The sequence below is a fragment of the Coregonus lavaretus genome, assembly GCF_964263955.1.
Source record: "Coregonus lavaretus genome assembly, chromosome: 23".
Taxonomy (NCBI): Eukaryota; Metazoa; Chordata; class Actinopteri; order Salmoniformes; family Salmonidae; genus Coregonus; species Coregonus lavaretus.
The window spans coordinates 9,781,102-9,801,303 of record NC_140010.1 but is presented as its reverse complement, the minus strand read 5'-3'; the positions used below and the strand labels follow the sequence as shown (position 1 = coordinate 9,801,303).

The following is a 20,202-nucleotide window of genomic DNA, read 5'->3' as shown; positions in this document are numbered from 1 at the left end:
ATATGAATGACATGGCTGTATAAGCTAGCACAGGTAAGTATACAACAGCAAGGGCTATACACTACAGCAGGCATAAGGCTTAGTCACATGGCAATAGCAGTGGTGCAAAATACTTTAGTAAAAATACTTTCAAGTACTACTTAAGTAGTGTTTTTGGGTATCTGTACTTTACTATTTATATTTCTGACAACTTTTACTTTTACTCCACTGTATTCCTAAAGAAAAGAATGTACTCCATACATTTTCTCTGACACCCAAAAGTACTTGTTACATTTTGAATGCTTAGCAGAGAACATCCCTTGTCATACCTACTGGCTCTGATCTGGCGGAGTCACCAAACGCAAATGCTTTGTTTGTAAATTATGTCTGAGTGTTGGAGTGTGCCCCTGGCTATCCGTACATTTAAAAAACAAGAAAACGGTGCCGTCTGGTTTGCTTAATACTTTTACTCAAGTAGGATTTTACTGGGTGACTTTCACTTTTACTTGAGTCATTTTCTATTAAGGTATCTTTACTTTTATTCAAGTATGACCATTGGGTACTTTTTCCACCACTGGGCAAAAGACTAAACAGCCTGTTGGACTTGTACACATGAAACTCAGGCAAATGTGCTCAAATAAACATTACAGTAATGTTGAAATGTATACATAATATAATTACAATGAGCATGTGTGATATATATATATATATATATATATATATAATAGAAAATAGCCTAGCACCAAAAATGAGCAATGCTAATAAACAGCTAATCGCTAACAGTCATGATAAAATGTGCATGCATTCCAATTAAAAATGTTAACGGTAGTGCTAACGCTAGCAGGAGCGTGATCTAGCTAACAAGCGCAACACAAGGTAATTATACACAATACCCAACAAAACTTAGCTCCACATAATATGACACAGATCTCAAGGCACTTACGTTTAGATGCATGCACAATTAAACATCAGACATACAGTGATTCAGTCCACAGGAGGAAAAGTTGAGCAGGAGGGAAAACTGTGGAAGTGCTCATCAGGATGGGGAAAGCACGTTTCTGCCCACACAGCCTGCTGGGGTCATAGACCAACTGAAACTGAAGTCCCGGGAATCAAGGCCACTGATAGGCTGAAGGAGATGTGGTGATAAGTATTTGGCATGACCTTGACTAATAAGACACTAACAAAAGTGGGGGACCTCTGCATGGGAGACTAAGCTGCCTGACTAGAACTAACCAGAAGGGATGGCTAGAATCAGCTGACTTAAAGCTGGCCGTTTTAACACAGTGGTAAGGTGTTGGGACTGCTGTTGGGACTCTGCTGTTGGGACAGCTTTATGTAGGCCCTAACAGTTTGTGGGCACCGTTTGTCACCGTTATAGTACAATTAATATATTGTTTAGTGTTGTGTTGTGTTGTGTAATGGCTTTGCTGGCATGCAACTCAAACACATTTTTTGAGTTTGCCCCACCAAGATTGACATGCTAAAATCGCCACTGAGTGGAGGTATACGACTTATCAATTATGTAGGACAATAGAGAAATCATGCACAAAGTAGCCTACACAATCACAAAGCACACACATAGCTTAGTTTCAGCGGAATATCATCTGCAGGCAGCAAGAGTGTGCAGCTCTAAAATGGTTTTGGCATGGAGCAGCTCACAGAAGAATGACATCGGTAGCCGGTAGGGTACGAAAGACGTTTAAACTTATATCTACCGGTAAATGCTAACTAAGGCAACAATGGGTATGCAAACCAGGTATTGAAAAAGTTTAGTCTGAAGTGTTGGTTAGTAGGCTATTTGTGATGCTGTGATCATAGGCAGTGGGTGGACAGAGGCCCAGGCCCTGACAGGCCCACCCAATCAGATTGATGTGGTTTAAGCATTGTTGTGGACTTAGACTATCACATTTTTGTATTTTCTATAAAAACAAAGTGTGATTTTGAGAGTGAAAATCAGAAAAATCTATAGGAAAATTAATAAAAAAGCCATAGGAAAACATAGGATTTTTCACACAGGGTGCCTTTCCTTCACTGGGCTGGCCGTTTAGGAACTTTTTTGCTAAATTAAAAAAGTATACCCACTTCTCCAGGCACCACTACACCACTGCATAGGGCCGATGGAAAGACAGCAGTCACACACAGCATGATGTTAAAGGATAAGCAGTCCATAAACTCGGACATAATAAGCCAGTAGGTCCCAATCATAAGAATACAAAAACACAACCATTAAGACTTTCCCAATCGAAATGTACAACTATTACTTCCCATTGCAAATAGCATTTCATGTTTAGCACACAAAGTAACCTGTGACCTTAAGTTTAAAGTGGAACTGACAGCATTTTAACTACTTTGCAGATATGAAACAAACAGACAAAAAATATCAAATTCCCAGTTTATGCTACAGAACCAACTTTATAAGAGGTTTTAAAAATAGGTTCTATTTGACTCAACGACGTACAAGAAGGCATTGTTGGCAGAATAGATGGATGCAGTTCAATGCATGATTAATATAATTCACCATTACATTTCTTGGTAGTCCAAAATATATTGCTATCAGGTTGTAAATTACAGCTGGCCTGGTACATTGTTTGCTGCCTCCATTCGGGATGCACTGTTTCAGTTTCAATGACTCAATATTCTGGACAAAAACGGATGAATGTAACTAATGCTGGGAAGGTCAATACAATCAAACTAGAAGGGAAATTATCACAAGTCAGTCATAACGTGGCTAATAGGCTAGCGCATATATTTATGTAGCAAGCTAAAAACACAGAGCCTAATGTTAGCTAGATAGCTAGCTAGCTAGCTGCTAGGAGGATGTCATGTCATGCCATTGGAGTAGTGGGTGAGTGACTGACTTTTCCCCCTCATATTGTTTTTCAGTGGCTATACAGAGCTAGAGATGCAGGTGTCATTTGGTTAGCTAGCAAGAACTTGAATGACTATTATCCAGTTAGCATATCTCCTGCGTTTGCAAATTCACTCTGGCTATCTACTCCGATTTCAGAGCACTCTCGTCTAGTTAGCAAGCTAGACAACTTTAGCCAGTTAGCTTGGGTGCTTGGTTGGGACATGGATTGGCAGGCACGCTGCAGAAAGGACGAGGAGGCTACAATTCCCTATCATTTATCAGTGCAATTTTGATGGCCAAATAGCTGAAAAAGCTTCAGAGGGTTTATCTAATGTTCCTTTGTTATATTTTAGCTCATCTTGCTCTGACTAGCATTAGTTGTTGATCTTGTTGTTGGTGATGTGCATAACTGATGGAGAGAGAGCCTACGCTTTCATGGTTGTTTGATCAATAGGACTGTAAAGTTCCCAAATGTAAGAGGACTCCCATGGTGTTTACATATTTACAGAAATCCATTCAGGTGTATTTTGTGGCTTTTGCGTTCTAATGATCTAAAGTCGTGCTGTTGCAACTGCCTGTAAACACACAGTAAGGTTCTAAGTGAATGACAGCAGGCCTGTGTGGCAATGGCTTGTTTGTATAAAGGCCTACTGTAGCTCTGATTGGCTATAGCGCACCGGTCTGTGTAGACTCCAGTCCTGGATAAGACAGAGGTTTTTATGCGGTTTTATTTACTGCAGTCTATTAATTGTCCAAATGCACAGCCGCTTTCCCACTCTATATTTCTATAGAATTTTCACAAATGCCTTAGTATATGTAATTCCCAAACATTCAAGGAATTTATGAAAATGTGAAAATGACCATATCTAAGTGGTTGCTTGTCAGATTATATATCTTGTGTTGTCATATTCTTCCTGGGGATGTATATGAACAGGTTTCATGTTGCTAAAATGCTGTCAGTTCTACTTTAAATGCAACAATGTTTCACACACATAAGTTATTTTCAAAGAGATGGCTAACAATAGCAAGTGTGCTGCAACATAAAACACAGATGATGATCATTTGAAACTTAACTTCTTGTTGCAAGTTATTCTTGAAAAGGGAGAAGCTAACAAATTAGCAACAACATCCTCTTTGATTACACCTGCTGCAGCTGCCGCTAACTAGCCGACATCAAAAGCTAGCTAACTAGACCATGGGAAAACTACTGCTCACTATTGCGCAGTGACCTGTTGGCCTTCAAGAAGGCAGAAGTTTCCATACATTTTTGTAAAAATGGTCCCACCCATTAAGTCAAAATATGATTAGTTGATTCCACTGTCACTCCAAAATGTTTCCCTAATACAGTTGAATGGCAGATGCCTTTATCTAGCTTCTGATGGCCTAGCCAATGCCTGACTTAGCTAGCTAGATTTATCTCACCAGAGACCAGCAAAGAAAAATCCCGATTGGATCTTTTTTTCGCTTCAGTGTTAACCCTTTCCTTTCCAAAAAAAACTGAAGAGATTAAATTAGAACATCATTGAAAATAATAATATAATGCTCATTATTATTATAATAATTATTTTATAAATCCTTAGTCCGTAGAAGGCCCATTGTTCCCCACTGTGTTTGGGTTAGTAATAATTTGTAGAGTGGCTCTATTTTCCCTTAGCATGCATTTTTTCTAAAGAATCCATATGTTGTTCTGAAATATGAACACAGAAATACTGGACATTCTTTGTGACAGTGATTTGACAAAATTACAATCATGGTCTTCAATTGGACTCGCATTTTTCTGGTCTCGGTCTTGACTCGGTCTCGGACCCACTCCGGTCTTGGTCTTGATTCGGATTCGATTTGCTCCGTTCTTGGTCTTGAATCGGTCTCGCTTTAGGTGGTCTCGAATACAACACTCAATTCTACAACAGAGTAGCCTCCTCCACAAGAGGCTCTGCTGCTGCTTAGCTGTCTAGTCCCCCAATGGCTGTCATAATAACCATACGGCAAATGATGTGGACACAAAAAAGTGACAGGTGAGGGGAAAGATTAAATATTTTGAAGACCCCCTTAACAGTTGAAATGTGGACCTATAAGGGTTGTTGGTTTGTGACCTGCTTTGGCAATTACATGAATGTAAAGGTCAGGGGTTATGACTGTGAAAACAGGGGTCAGTTATGTTACTGGTAGAAGTTGCCCATAGGAACAGATCTAAGATTAGTTTACCCTCCCCCAATCCATTACCTTTACCATTTACCAACAATGCAAAGACCCAACTCAGATCTGATCAGTGTCTAGGGGCAAATTCAAACTAGTCTGGGGGTCAAATACCAAAATGACAGTGACTCTACCTAGTGGACAAAATAACAACAGCAAATTATACTGCTGTATTTACATTTTAGCTGACGCTCTTATCCAGAGTAACTTACTGGAGCAATTAGGGTTAAGTGCCTTGCTCAAGGGCATATCAACAGATTGTTCACCTAGTCGGCTTGGGGATTCGAACCAGCCACCTTTTGATTATTGGCCCAACACTTTATTTATTTTTTACCCCCTTGTTCTCCCCAATTTCGTGATATTGAATTGCAATCCATTTACGATCTTGTCTCATCACTGCAACCCCCCAACGGGCTTGGGAGAGGCAAAGGTCGAGTCATGCGTCCTCCGAAACATGACCCGCCAAACCTTACTTCTTAACACCCGCCCGCTTAACCCGGAAGCCAGCTGCACCAATGTGTCGGAGGAAACACTGTTCAACTGATGACAGAAGTGCCCGGCCCGCCACAAGGAGTCGCTAGAGCGCGATGAGCCAAGTAAAGCCCCCCCAGCCAAACCCTCCCCTAACCCGGACGACGCTGGGCCAATTGTGCGCCGGCCTATGAGACTCCCGGTCACGGCCGGTTGTGACACATCCTGGGATCAGTGCGATACACTGCCTTAGACCGCTGCGCCACTCGGGTGGCCCCGGCCCAACACTCTTAACCACTAGGCTACCTGCCGCCTTATCTGTATGCGAGTACGTGTGTATCCTTGTATACAGTGATATGTACATTATTTTGTATAGTCATATACAAACAAGGAATGGATTAAGAAATGAATATGCCTTTAATACCCAAAAAACTCAAATTGACATTTTATTATTATTTTTATTTATTTAACCTTTATTTAACCAGGCAAGTCAATAAAGAAATGATCTCCCAATAAATCCTGCCTATATTTGGATTTAAACCTCTGTTTTGGATTTGTACACTTTTTCGACAGTGTTCCCTAAGTCAATGAAGAGCACATTCTTATTTGCAATGACAGCCTTTTCATTCATAACATCTTCAACAGTAACATATCTGTTTAACATATGAGTCATATAATGTACATTATACACAGAGAGAAAGACCATGGTAGATGGCAGTTTTAATGTCCTTGTGTGCACTTATGGCACAACTGGTCCACATGTACGCATACAAACTCACACACACACACACACACTTCAAAGCATCCCTCCATGTGAAACCACACGCCTAGTTGTGGAACCACAGACATAAACAGGTGCACTTTAGGAGACAATGCTTATGTTGTTTACAAAAGGCTCAATTAAATGCACACGCGCGCACAGACAAACACACACACACACACACACACAAACACACACACGTACACGTAATCCCACTTTAATTATGTGTTGGTTGGCTTCAAATTTCCATATAGGCCGTCTCTGTTGAAAAAGATTAAAGCGTTACAACTATATTACAAGCATTGTGTGAGTGATATGTTTGTGTGTGTGTGTCTGTGTGTGTGTGTATGTCCTACCGCTCCACAGCCACTCGTCTCTCAGCTGTGTTTTGTCCAGGGGGTGTGTGAGCGGAGGTAAGCTGTCAGCAGCGACCCCCGCTCTGCAGCTCTCTATCAGCTTCTCCAGAGTCCCAAAACACTGCAGCATCTCCCCAGGGGATAACTACACACACACACACACACACACACACACACACACACACACACACACACACACACACACAATTGTGTTGTATTGTAAGCTGCTACTTCATTTTCTACTTGTTGATTGTTAATAAAGTGCAGTTATTCTCACATACAGTGCCTTCAGAAAGTATTCACACCCCTTGACTTTTTCCACATTTTGTTGTGTTACGGCCTGAATTTAAAATGGTTTAAATTTAGATTTTGTATCAATAAGTATTCAACCTCTTTGTTAAGGACTAAAAATGTACTTAACCAGTCACATAATAAGTTGCATGGACTCAATCTGTGTCCAATAATAGTGTTTAACATGATTACCTCATCTCTGTACCCCACACATACAATTATCTGTAAGGTCCCTCAGTCGAGAAGTGAATTTCAAACACAGATACAACCAAAAAGAAAAGGGAGGTTTTCCAATGCCTTGTAAAGAAGGGCACCTATTGGTAGATGCAGACATTGAATATCCCTTTGAGGATGGTGAAGTTATTAATTACACTTTGATGGCGTATCAATACACCCAGTCACTACAAAGATACAGGAGTCCTTCCTAAATCAGTTGCCAGAGAGGAAGGAAACCGTTACCGATTTTAATGGCTGTGATAGAAGAAAACTGAGGATGGATCCACAACATTCTAGTTACTCCACAATACTAACCTAAATGACAGAGTGAAAAGAAGGAAGCCTGGAAGAATACAAATATTCCAAAACATGCATCCTGTTTGCAATAAGGCACTAAAGTAAAACTGCAAAAAATGTGGCAAAGAAATGAACTTCATGTCCTGAATACAAAGCGTTATGTTTCGGGCAAATTCTGCCAAAGGTGATTCTACCATGTATTGCCTCAGGGGTGTGAATACGTATGTAAATGAGATATTTCTGTATTTCATTTTCAATAAATTCGCAGAAAATTCTAAAAACATGTTTTCGCTTTGTCATTATGGGGTATTGTGTGTAGATTGGTGAGGAAAAAATATTTTGAATCCATTTGGAATTCAGGCTGTAGCACAACAAAATGTGGAATAAATCAAGGGGTAGTACTGTATATACAGTTGAAGTCGGAAGTTTACATACACTTAGGTTGGAGTCATTAAAACTTGTTTTTTAACCACTCCACAAATTTCTTGTTAACAAACTATAGTTTTGGCAAGTCGGTTAGGACATCTACTTTGTGGATGACACAAGTAATTTTTCAACAATTGTTTACAGACAGATTATTTTACTTATAATTCACTGTATCACAATTCCGGTGGGTAAGAAGTTTACATACACTAAGTTGACTGTGCCTTTAAATAGCTTGGAAAATTCCATAAAATGATGTCATGGCTTTAGAAGCTTCTGATAGGCTAATTGACATCATTTGAGTCAATTGGAGGTGTACCTGTGGATGTATTTCAAGGCCTACCTTCAAACCCAGTGCCTCTTTGCTTGACATCATGGGAAAATCAAAAGAAATCAGCCAAGACCTCAGAAAAAGAATTGTAGACCTCCACAAGTCTGGTTCATCCTTGGGAGCAATTTCCAAATGCCTGAAGGTACCACGTTCATCTGTACAAACAAACAATAGTATGCAAGTATAAACACCATGGGACCACACAGCCGTCATACCGCTCAGGAAGGAGACGCGTTCTGTCTCCTAGAGATGAACGTACTTTGGTGCAAAAAGTGCAAATCAATTCCAGAACAACAGCAAAGGACCTTGTGAAGATGCTGGAGGAAACAGGTACAAAAGTATCTATATCCACAGTAAAATGAGTCCTATATCAACATAAAGGAAGAAGCCACTGCTCCAAAACCGCCATAAAAAAGCCAGACTACGGTTTGCAACTGCACATGGGGACAAAGATCGTACTTTTTGGAGAAATGTCCTCTGGTCTGATTAAACAAAAATAGAACTGTTTGGCCATAATGACCATCGTTATGTTTGGAGGAAAAAGGGGGATGCTTGCAAGCCGAAGAACACCATCCCAACCGTGAAGCACGGGGGTGGCAGCATCATGCTGTGGGGGTGCTTTGCTGCAGGAGGGACTGGTGCACTTCACAAAATAGATAGCATCATGAGGAAGGAAAGTTATGTGGATATATTGAAGCAACATCTCAAGACATCAGTCAGGAAGTTAAAGCTTGGTCGCAAATGGGTCTTCCAAATGGACAATGACCCCAAGCATACTTCCAAAGTTGTGGCAAAATGGCTTAAGGACAACAAAGTCAAGGTATTGGAGTGGCCATCACAAAGCCCTGACATCAATCCTATTGAAAATTTGTGGGCAGAACTGAAAAAGCGTGTGCGAGCAAGGAGGCCTACAAACCTGACTCAGTTACACCAGCTCTGTCAGGAGGAATGAGCCAAGATTCACCCAACTTATTGTGGGAAGTTTGTGGAAGGCTACCTGAAACGTTTGACCGAAGTTAAACAATTTAAAGGCAATGCTACCAAATACTAATTGAGTGTATGTAAACTTCTGACCCACTGGGAATGTGATGAAAGAAATAAAAGCTGAAATAAATAATTCTCTCTACTATTATTCTGACATTTCACATTCTTAAAATAAAGTGGTGAGCCTAACTGACCTAAGACAGGGAATGTTTACTAGGATTAAATGTCAGGAATTGTGAAAAACTGAGTTTAAATGTATTTGGCTAAGGTGTATGTAAACTTCCGACTTCAACTGTATACACTGACTACAAGGCCTTGCATGGGCAGGCATAACATGGGAGGTATTAGTCACTCGTGTGTACATGTGTGTGTCTGTGCGTGTCTGTGTGCAGTGAGCATTAATAGTTCAAAAAGTTCAAGTTTCAAGTTTATTTTCCATGTGTAATGAATACTTTGGAAATGATGTTCCCTTGTGTTCTCACGATAATACCGAGTAACTCACTTGAAGTGTCCATCCTTCAGAGGAGTGGTGGATTCTGTAAGTGTGGACGTACGGTGTCCTTCTGAACCAGAGAGAGAAAGGATTTACAGTCAAATTCAGGATATCCATTTTCACAACCTTATGTCAATATAAACCAAAGGTAAAACAAACTGGCGACATTGAAACACACACGTTGAAAAAACTATTCACTCATTCTGAATGTGCTCTTATTTCTAATTAGGTATTTCTACTAATCTCAGTACAAGACATCTTGTTTTGTCTCTAAACTCCTATGAGTAATTTTCAGCAAATTAATAGACCATTTCAATTACTGTTCAATTATTGTTATTTTTTCATGCTACAGCAATTGATAATGGTCCTAACAATCAATCTAGTTGAACTTAAATAATAGTAAACCTTTGTAGCCCGAGTGACAGCTTAAAATGTAGATACAGAAAATGTTAACTTTCTGATTTAATAAAATAATGTGTTTGCTTGCTTGAGCTGTCTAAAAGCTCTGTATAAAAGCCTATGCCTACTCCATTTCTACATCCATATGATATTATATTTAATATGACATTAAATAAAACGGTCTTTGCTCAATCATATAATTTGTAGGCCTAAATCTCAATTAAAATACAATTCAGTGGCCAAATTGTGGATTTTCCCAACAATAAGGCCTATTTTGTCATGTAAGAAATGACTACAACATATATAGTATCAACAATTTCATGATATACATTAACAGAAAGCTTACATAAAGCATACATAAAAACAGTATAAAAAATCACATAGGCCTCTGGAAGTTTAAATCCGTAAAATTCTGTCAAAAACTCGCTCCACAAAAAAATAGGCTAGAGAATGAGTTTATCAACTCACCTCACGCAGAGGCAGTAAACTCCTTGCAGACTCTCGCTGTCCCGCAGGAGAAAGCTCCCCTCTCTACCATGCCTCTCCAGCAACCTCTCCGTTTTCCCCTTACCGATATTACCGTAGTAGATAGACAGGACCAGCGCGCTCTCACTCTCTGGCTCTGTGAGCGTACAACCTTGGAGATGAGCACGGCTGTCAGCCTTGCGAGCCATGGAGCCCTGATGAGAGAGTGTGCAGACAGACAGACAGACAGACTGTGGGAAAGGGCGCGAGGCAGGAACAGACAGCGTCTTGGTGTTTCACACTGTTTTTTTAAATCGTGTCAACTGCAAAGAACCGGCACACCTAGTGTTTTTTTCTCAGCTTCAAGTCAAAACAAGGACCTTTTGTCTGTGTGATTCAGACAGACAACACCATTCTCTGACAGACGGAAATGTGTGTGTGTGTGTGTGTGATTCTTTCTAGATATTTTGTCCATTGTCTTAAATGGAGTTATGACGTGAGAAGTACTAAATTGAATATTAGGCCTACAGAATTATAATTAATTAGATGTGAGCATGTGACAATTTGTGGTGTTTCCTTCTGAAATTGTTTTAAATCTCACACAAGCAAAATGGTTTAGGTTTCAATTGTGAATTAAATATAGGCTTGACAAATCAATAATTGAACTATAGGCTACTTGGGGTTTGCATAAAATATATAGAAATTAAAACTATGAGCAAGAGTCAGGCTGCATTCCAGCTAGCACATTTGGTTCCTTTGAAATTGTGGGAACTAAGTTGTTGGTTTCGCATTGGTTCTGGGAACGAAGCCATAAGTTTCCTTACTTGTAAAACTGAACGTTTTTTTAATGTTCTGAGAACGGAAGTGAAAATTTCACCTGTTCTGGGAACATTCATTTTTAGGTTGCAGTGAGGTTCTGAGAACGTTTTACTTGGACGTTTTTCTTGGAGGTTTTATTAACTTTCTGAGAATGGAAATTATCGGTTATTTGGAGGTCCTTAAATAAGTTCCTTAAAACTTCCACTGAATGTTTCAGTAAGACTTTTTATAACACAGCTAGCTTAGTTTAACTGTTCTGACCTCCAAGCACAAATATAAATTAATTTGCTTAAGCATTAATCATGCAAACATATTTATTTATTATGGTTGCACGGCGTCAGTGAGATTCAAACCTATGATCTTCTGTTCTCTATCCATGGAATTAGTCCACTGCACCACCAGGTTTTAAACTAATACTAAGCTGTTCACTTTAGTCTATTCAAATGACCCCATTTCAAAGGAAACAGGCACTCATTAAGATCAGGTGTGGCCAATTAGTGGGCGCAGCCAACACACCTGAACACACTTAACAAGATAGAGGATAGAGAGAGTTTTGTTGACGATGAGAACGGAATGTATATGTTTTTCAATAACATTCTCAGAACGTTCTTTCAACGTTACTAATGTTTTCTTGAGGTTTTTATGGAACATTTTCTTAATGTTCTGCGAACATGACTTTAAATAGAACCATGAGAAAACCTGGTGGAAATGTAATGGTGAAGTATTGAAATTCCCAAAGGAGAATGTTGTTTCTTAACCTTCTCTGAACTATTTCAGAAAATTCCCAATGTCAAACCAGTTGGAGAACGTTCCTAGAACATTCCCCAAAATTAAATTAAAATGTAAAATTAAAATTAAATGTAACCATGTTTTAACTTAGAAAATGTTCTGTTAAAGTAATGAAATAGCAAGAAAATAACGTTATTTTGTCAAGTTCCTTAAATGTGCTGAGGATGTTCCAAAGCCAAGCAACTATCCTGCACCATTCCGAGAACGTTGTGGGAAAGTTGTATGCAAAATAACCACAGGACAACCAACCGCTCACCAAGCTCTAAGAAACATTTGGTTCTCAGAACGTTATGTGCTACCTGGGATCTTTATGCAAACCATAAATAGGCATCAGGCCTAAATAACTTTTTATGAACTTTTTAAGCGCCTGGCAGTTTGAATCATTTTGAGAGAGGATGTCAACAAAGTAGGATATAACCAACTATATACTCTAAACAAAACAATTTCCTTGTTCATAACCTCCTTCACATTGTGCAGGGTGGACTTCTTCTGTGCAGGGACATTCACATTGACGTTTCTCTAGAAAACAATTTCAATATGCTATTTCAAATTCTTGTTTAGTTTCAACTATGCTGTTTTAGTAAACCCACTTGAGTTATTTTCCCCTTCATCACACACACACACACACACACACCACAGCGCAGACACCCCTTCGCGGTGGGCCAGACAGCGGAGCCAATTGCTCAGTGTGCAATGCGTGGGAGGGAGCAGCGGCCGACCGACGAGCGACAGATAGGTGGTTTTGGAATGAGAAACAGATCCACTGCAATCAGTCCATCAGATGATATGCGAGAGATCAAACGTCTGTTTGAGGGTGGTGGGGGTTGGAGATGTGTCAAATTTCGAGGTCTTTAGAGCCGAAAGTGGCTGTCTGGTAGTAGACACATCTAGGCCCATAACACAAATCACACGTGATTGGTTGTTTATAAGGGGAGAGGAGTTTCCTTTTAGCAATATGAGATTCATGATATTATTTTACTTAATTCTCTCTCAACTTTTGTGTGTGAAAATATAGCTATGCTACTATGGTCATCTTGAACCTCCCTTTCCTCCCCATTTACCACCAGATATATATCCACTTCACGCCCCCACACACACACTCATCTCTCACTTCCCCTCCACCTCTTTCGCTCTCTCTCTCTCTCTCTCTGTGGTGTGACAGTGAGGGTGAAGTGGCTGTGACTTCACTAATGAAAGATCAAAGAGATGCTACCACACAGCACTACAAGCAGCACCAAAGAAACCGTCTCAGGGAAGCTCATCTGCGTGCTCGTCGTCCTTACCAGGGTCTTGATCTGACTGCAGTTTGGCGTCGTAACCGATTTCAGTGGGCAAATTCGCACCTTCCATGGCCACTGGCACGCTGGAGAAGTGTGCTTTTCACGGATTAATCCCGGGTTTCAACTGTACCGGGCAGATGGCGTTGTGTGGGCGAGCGGTTTGTTGATGTCAACGTTGTCAACAGAGTGCCCCATGGTGGCGGTGGGGTTATGGTATGGGCAGGCATAAGCTATGGACAACGAACACAATTGCATTTTATCGATGGCAATTTCAATGAACAGAGATACCGTGACGAGATCCTGAGGCCCATTGTAGTGCCATTCATCCGTCACTATCACCTCATGTTTCAGCATGATAATGTTGCTAGGATCTGTACACAGTTCCTGGAAGCTGAAAATGTCCCAGTTCTTCCATGGCCTGCATACTCACCAGACATGTCACCCATTGAGCAGGTTTGGGATGCTCTGGATCGACATGTACGATAGCGTGTTCCAGTTTCTGCCCATATCCAGCAACTTCTCACAGCCATTGAAGAGGAGTGGGAAAACAATCCTCAGGCCACATGGTGTCACGCTGGATGAGGCAAATGGTGTTCACACCAGATACTGATTGGTTTTCTGATCCACGCCCCTACCTTTAAAAAAAAGGTATCTGTGACCAACAGATACATATCTGTATTCCCAGTTGTGAAATCCATAGACTAGGGCCTAATAAATGTATTACAATTGATTGATTTCCTTATATGAACTGTAACCCATTAAAATCGTTGAAATTGTTGTATGTATATTTTTGTTCAGTGTATATACAGTGAGGGAAAAAAGTATTTGATCCCCTGCTGATTTTGTACGTTTGCCCACTGACAATGAAATGATCAGTCTATAATTTTAATGGTAGGTTTATTTGAACAGTGAGAGACAGAATAACAACAAATAAATCCAGAAAAACGCATGTCAAAAATGTTATAAATTGATTTGCATTTTAATGAGGGAAATAAGTATTTGACCCCTCTGCAAAACATGACTTAGTACTTGATGGCAAAACCCTTGTTGGCAATCACAGAGGTCAGACGTTTCTTGTAGTTGGCCACCAGGTTTGCACACATCTCAGGAGGGATTTTGTCCCACTCCTCTTTGCAGATCTTCTCCAAGTCATTAAGGTTTCGAGGCTGACGTTTGGCAACTCGAACCTTCAGCTCCCTCCACAGATTTTCTATGGGATTAAGGTCTGGAGACTGGCTAGGCAACTCCAGCACCTTAATGTGCTTCTTCTTGAGCCACTCCTTTGTTGCCTTGGCCGTGTGTTTTGGGTCATTGTCATGCTGGAATACCCATCCACGACCCATTTTCAATGCCCTGGCTGAGGGAAGGAGGTTCTCTTTCTGATTGTTAGGGGGTCAAATACTTATTTCCCTCATTAAAATGCAAATCAATTTATAACATTTTTGACATGTGTTTTTCTGGATTTTTTTGTTGTTATTCTGTCTCTCACTGTTCAAATAAACCTACCATTAAAATTATAGACTGATCATTTCTTTGTCAGTGGGCAAACGTACAAAATCAGCAGGGGATCAAATACTTTTTTCCCTCACTGTAGCTGCATCCACAATGCTCATAGCTAACAGAATACCCACATAATCTATACAGTATACATCCATACAACCACAGTGCATATAAAACAAGGCACTGGGGGACATTATACTATACAATCAAATGCTAAATGTCTGAAATGAGATGACAAAAACAACAGAACTAGCAAGCTTGCAGTTGCTAGCTTGCGGTAAAAACGCTAATTAGCATAAGAAAGAGAAACTACATAATCTTTCCGAGTGAGTCCACAACACATGAAGAGTAAGAAATATGTACTTACATTTCTGAAGGACGCACACTGGTTAAAACAAAGAATGCTAACTAAAGGTAATCACAGGAGATGGCTGGAACTTATCACTTGGATTGTGTACTTTTCTCTAGTTACTTCCTTTTCCTCAGAGCTGGAGATCGCCCAGCATGCTCTGCTCCACATCACCGGTGGGCGGAGCTACAGGTCTCCTATGATGAACTAATATTTCTTCTCCATAGCCTTTTTGTAAACTTGCGAAGTCAATTTGCTCCCGAGTAAGGCTAATGGCTCTTGGGAAGGGCTATGGCAGGCGTACTTTCGTCATCTTCTCTGTCTGGGATAGCTGGGAGGATGACCAACCGGGTGACATGACGGTAATAGGTTCTGTCCTTGATATTGACCTCGGCAGACCTCACATGACCATCTGCACTTGGGTGAACTTTAATGATCCGTCCAATGGGCCAGAGGTCTCTCGGAAGCTGGGGTCCACCAACATAACCACCATGTCTTCTTTGAGGTTTGCAGGGATGGCATGCCACTTCTGGCGGGCTTGCATGCTGGGTAAGTAGTGCCTGATGTAGCTGGACCAGAAGTGATCCGTCAGGATCTGGTAGTGTCTCCATCGATGTCTGCTGACGAGCTCAGTTTCGAGGTACACCACTTGCGGCAGGGATCCGTCTGGCTGCCCCATCAACAGGAGGTTGGGGGTCACAGGGTCCGGGTCTGCAATACTGGAGGACAGGTAGCCCAAGGGATTTCAATGAGTACAGTCCTGAGCACTTCTTCGGTCACTGACTGGGCACCCACTGTAGTGTAGGGGAAAGTCTTAACGGAGCGAATATCTCTATCCCAAACTCCTCCGAAGTGCGGTGCTGCAGAGGGGTGAAGTGGAAGACAATGTTCTGTTTTGCAAGCTGCTCTTGCAGTTTGGGAGACAAGTCAGCGAAGGCCTCAAGCAGCTCCTTCTCGCCTCCCTGGAAGATCGTTCCCTGTTCGCATAACAGCTCAACAGGCATCCCTGAGGAGGCGATCAATCTTTTAAGGGCCACCAGAAAGGAGTCTGCATCGATGTTGGTCAGGAGGTCCAAGTAAACAGCCCTCGTGGTGAGAGTAAACAGCCCTTGCAGAGTGACACCTCCTCAGGATGGCCATTTGGCTTAGCTGGCCACTCATCTGGACTTTGAAGGAGGAACAGTGGTCCTTGGCTCCATCAGTTGGGCTCTGCAAGGTCTTGCAGAGTCTTGCCTCTTGTGATGCACGGAGGTCTGTAAGTTATTGAATCTCAGCCACCCTGGTGCCTACGAAAACTTTTAAGCTAGCAGGATTCCGACTGCAGCCACATCAACATGGCTGTGGAATCTGTCCACAGGGTGGTCTGGTCAATCTTCAAGGTAAGCTCTTTCTCTAGCAGCTTGGCAAAATGGGCTCCAGTGACGGCTGCACAGAGCTCTAGTCTTGGCATGGAATCTAGTCGCTTTGGAGCAACTCTGGAAGAAAGGCAGATAGGTCTTGCCTTGACAATCTTCTGTTCTCAGTATGTGACGGAACCGTAGGCCTTCTCTGACGCGTCGCAGAACACATGGACCTCTCTGGTGACACTCGATTGGTCGACATCTGCAGGTACGTAGCACCTAGACAGGGTGAAGCGTGGCAGGATCTGTAGCTCTCTGTACGGCAGAATGAACCTATGGGGGTTGTACTGGCTAGCGAGATCCTTGTACATATTTTGCATGGTCGGCACTCGGTAGTCCACAGCTCAATGCTTGTACCCCAGTGCCAGCTGAGGCCTAGGATAGAATCTTCTTTCTCTTGGGTGAGCCAAAGCTCAAGGCTGTCTGATCTGGCCTTCTTCGGTAGGTCATTGACGACGCTTGGCACGTTGCTGGCCCACTGGCGTAGTTCGAACCCGCCAGATGCCAGGAGCTCTCACTTGTCCACTAGCTGACTGGCTTCTGCTGGGGTTGGCACGCTCTGGAAGCAGTTGTCAATGTAGAAGCACCTCTCTACGTAGAACCAAACATCTTCTCCAGGCTCGCTGTTTTCTGTGACATGCCTCTGGAGAGCCAAGGTCGTGCAGCATGGGCTGCAGGTGGTGCCAAAGGGAAGCACCTGCCACTTGAAGACATTGGGGGGGCTCTTCTCTCTTAATGTCGCGCCACACTATCTTCTTGATGTCTCCACTGATCCTGACAGCATGCTCGTAGAACCGCAACAGTAATCCCTGGAGTGATGCACCCAAGGTAGGTCCTGGCACCAGATTGAGACCCTGGAACTGGTAGGAGCAGTTGAATATGATGTGATCCTTGCCGTTGTGACTCACCATATGGTGGGGGATGTACCACGATTCTCCTCTTAGCTGAGCCTGCCTGCACCAGCTTCTATATCTCAGCACTGGCTGCAGCTCTCTTTGGATCCTTAGCAAGCCGTCTCCCTGCACTTGGTATCACCGCTTCCTTTGGGGCTTGGAAGCAGGACGTGTCTCTCTTGCGCAGTAGCGGGGTGATGTAGCAAAGCAGTCCAACTACCTCCATGTGTGCAGTCTTGTCTTCGAGCAGGTCGACAGCTTCCTGGTCCTGGAAAGAAGGTATACCCAAACGTGCTTCAGCCCAGCTAAATGAAAAAGGGGAAATCAGGTGCTCGACTGAGGGACTTGAAAATAAAATAAACATTCCTTACCCCAGGATACTTCAACTGGTGACAACCCGGGAGAATAAAGAAAAAGGAGCACTCTGTTGCTGCATAAATCTGGTAGATTTATTGACGGGACAAGTAAACAATCGGCTTACATTTTGGCATAAATCACCTTCATCAGAGCCTAGGCTTCCTGGTCCTGCCTCGACCGGGTCACCTCTTTCTCGTTCCGGAAATGTAAGGTGTCAACCTGCCAGAGCTTCTCAACATTCCTGAACAACTCGGAAGTTGTGGGGCCGGAGGTGGTGTGCCACAAACCTTGTTCGATAGGGGTGATCCAATGGGGACTGGTCTTGGGTTGTAAGGCTGGAGAGATGTGGAAGGTCACTGATGCACCACAGAGGGTCTGGATGTCCTGCCAAATGGTTCTGAGGGATAGTTCTTCAGGCATCCCCTGTAACCCAAGCTTCCATGCCGCGTCTGGAAGGAGCATGGTACGCTCGGACCCATCGTCCAGAATAGCGTAGGTGTCAAAGGTACGGTCTCCATGGTATAGGAGCACCTTGATCATCTTCAGCAGGACGCGATTGCGGTCAGCTGGTCTGTCCAGGTACAAGGCAGCTCTCCTCTTTTGGTACCTCTTTGGGGGGTCTGGCGTTGACCTTGTGAAGGACTTGTAGCTGCGTTCCCTACCAGATCTCACAGGGTTTCTTGAGGGTGCACTGGGAAGCTTCTTGTTGGTCTTGATCCACTCTGTTACTTGCTCCTTGGTGAGCGTCTGAATGGCTGAGCACTGGTGGAGATAGTGCTCAGAGATGTTGCAATAAGGACAGTATGGCTTCGCCTTGCCTTTCTTCTTGCAGGCAGGTGAACTGTTGAATGCTGAGGCAGCAGCTCCACTCTCCAGGTTGTAGCTCCGTGGGATTGAAGCTGCACATTTCCCATGGCACACTTCTGACTTCTGCCCGAGCCTGTCCTTATGCCCTTTGCTTGATGACTGGCCATCGTAGTCTTGACACCAGGACTCTGAGAACTCGAGGAAGGTGTATGTGGTACCTGGCTGGTGAAACACGCTACGGTGGAAGTCTGACCTCATCTCAGGTGGTAGCTTGCTGAGTAGGCATTCCTCATGAGACCCACACTTCAGCTCTATGTCGCCATCTGGGCCCAGTGTCCGGAGCATGCCCGCTAAGGACTAGACCTGTAGTGCAAACTTCTTGAAGGCAGCTGTATCTCCACGGCGTACATCGGGAGAGCCCATGACACCGGGTATCTTCTGCAGGGCAACATGGTGTGGCTGTCCAAACATCTCGTTAAGGGCTGCCATGGTGTCTGAGTAAGGCGTGGGGGAGTTGAGGTAGGAATCTGCCACTAGGCAGGCTTCTTCTAGCTTTAAGTGATCCACCAGGACCTGATACTTAAAGAGCTCGTTCCCTTCAGCTGGCAGGAGGTTCTGTAGTGCGATCTTCAGGGAAGCGAACTCGGGTGTCGGCTGCTGAAGTTAAGGATGATTGGCCTTGGCCCTCTGTAGGTCTGCCCTGCTGCGGTGGCGAAGCTTCTAGGAGGCAGCCAGGGTTAAAGGTCTGGCCTAGGTATCCGTGGAACCTGACCTGGTTGGCGAGCTGGTGGGTGCTCTAGTTGCCTTTGGCTGGCAGCTATTCGTGGCTCACGGCTGCTGCATAAGGGTGAGCCTTATGAGGAAGAGACTGCTGGGTCGCTGCACCAACTTAGTGCTGTGAAAGTGCAGCACTGTCCTGGTGAAGAGGTTGGCGATAGTCCCCATAGGGTGATACAGTATCTTGACTCTCTGGGGCACGGCGAAGGTGTAGCCTCTCTTGGAGAGTGGCCTGGAGTCTTGACTACGGATGCTGGTCTGCTCTGCTTAGCAGAAGCAGAAGTTGCCTGATCCATTATGACTTTGAGCTCACTCATCATCTTGTCCAGGTCTACTACTTGTTCTTTCTCTGGCTGCTCTGATTCTTCCTCTGTAGGCCATGGTGGGGGATCAGGCCACTCACCATCGTCGCATTCTTCTTCGTCGTCATCGTACTCCTCACTGAACTCTTCATCTAGCTCAGGTGGGGGAATGAGGTGGACTGGAAGGACCGACTCGAACCATACAGAACGGCCAGACGGTTGTTGAGTAGACTTTGTGGGGGTGTAGCTGGCTGCAGTCAGGTCACAAACTTCCTCATTTCCTGTTTAACTCCATGAAGCTTGACATATTCTCTCTGTACCATTAGTTGAGACATACGCAGCTTTTCGTTCTCTTTACGGATCTCTTCTCTCCTGTATTCCCGGTAAACATAGGGTGTGGAGGCTTCTCTGCTT

The 20,202-nt window shown here is 43.1% G+C and overlaps 1 protein-coding gene across 1 annotated transcript; it reads right to left on the bottom strand.

Moving 5' to 3' along the window:
• Positions 1–5,895: 5,895 nt before the first annotated feature.
• LOC311098679 (SH2 domain-containing protein 1A-like) lies at positions 5,896–10,767 on the bottom strand. Its single transcript, XM_084139215.1, has 4 exons — positions 10,519–10,767; positions 9,661–9,721; positions 6,617–6,761; positions 5,896–6,521 (listed from the first exon to the last, which is right to left on the bottom strand). The coding sequence occupies exons 1-4, from the start codon at positions 10,722–10,724 to the stop codon at positions 6,499–6,501; spliced, it is 435 nt and encodes a 144-aa protein (XP_083995341.1). The 5' UTR covers positions 10,725–10,767; the 3' UTR covers positions 5,896–6,498.
• Between the last annotated feature and the right edge of the window lie 9,435 nt (positions 10,768–20,202).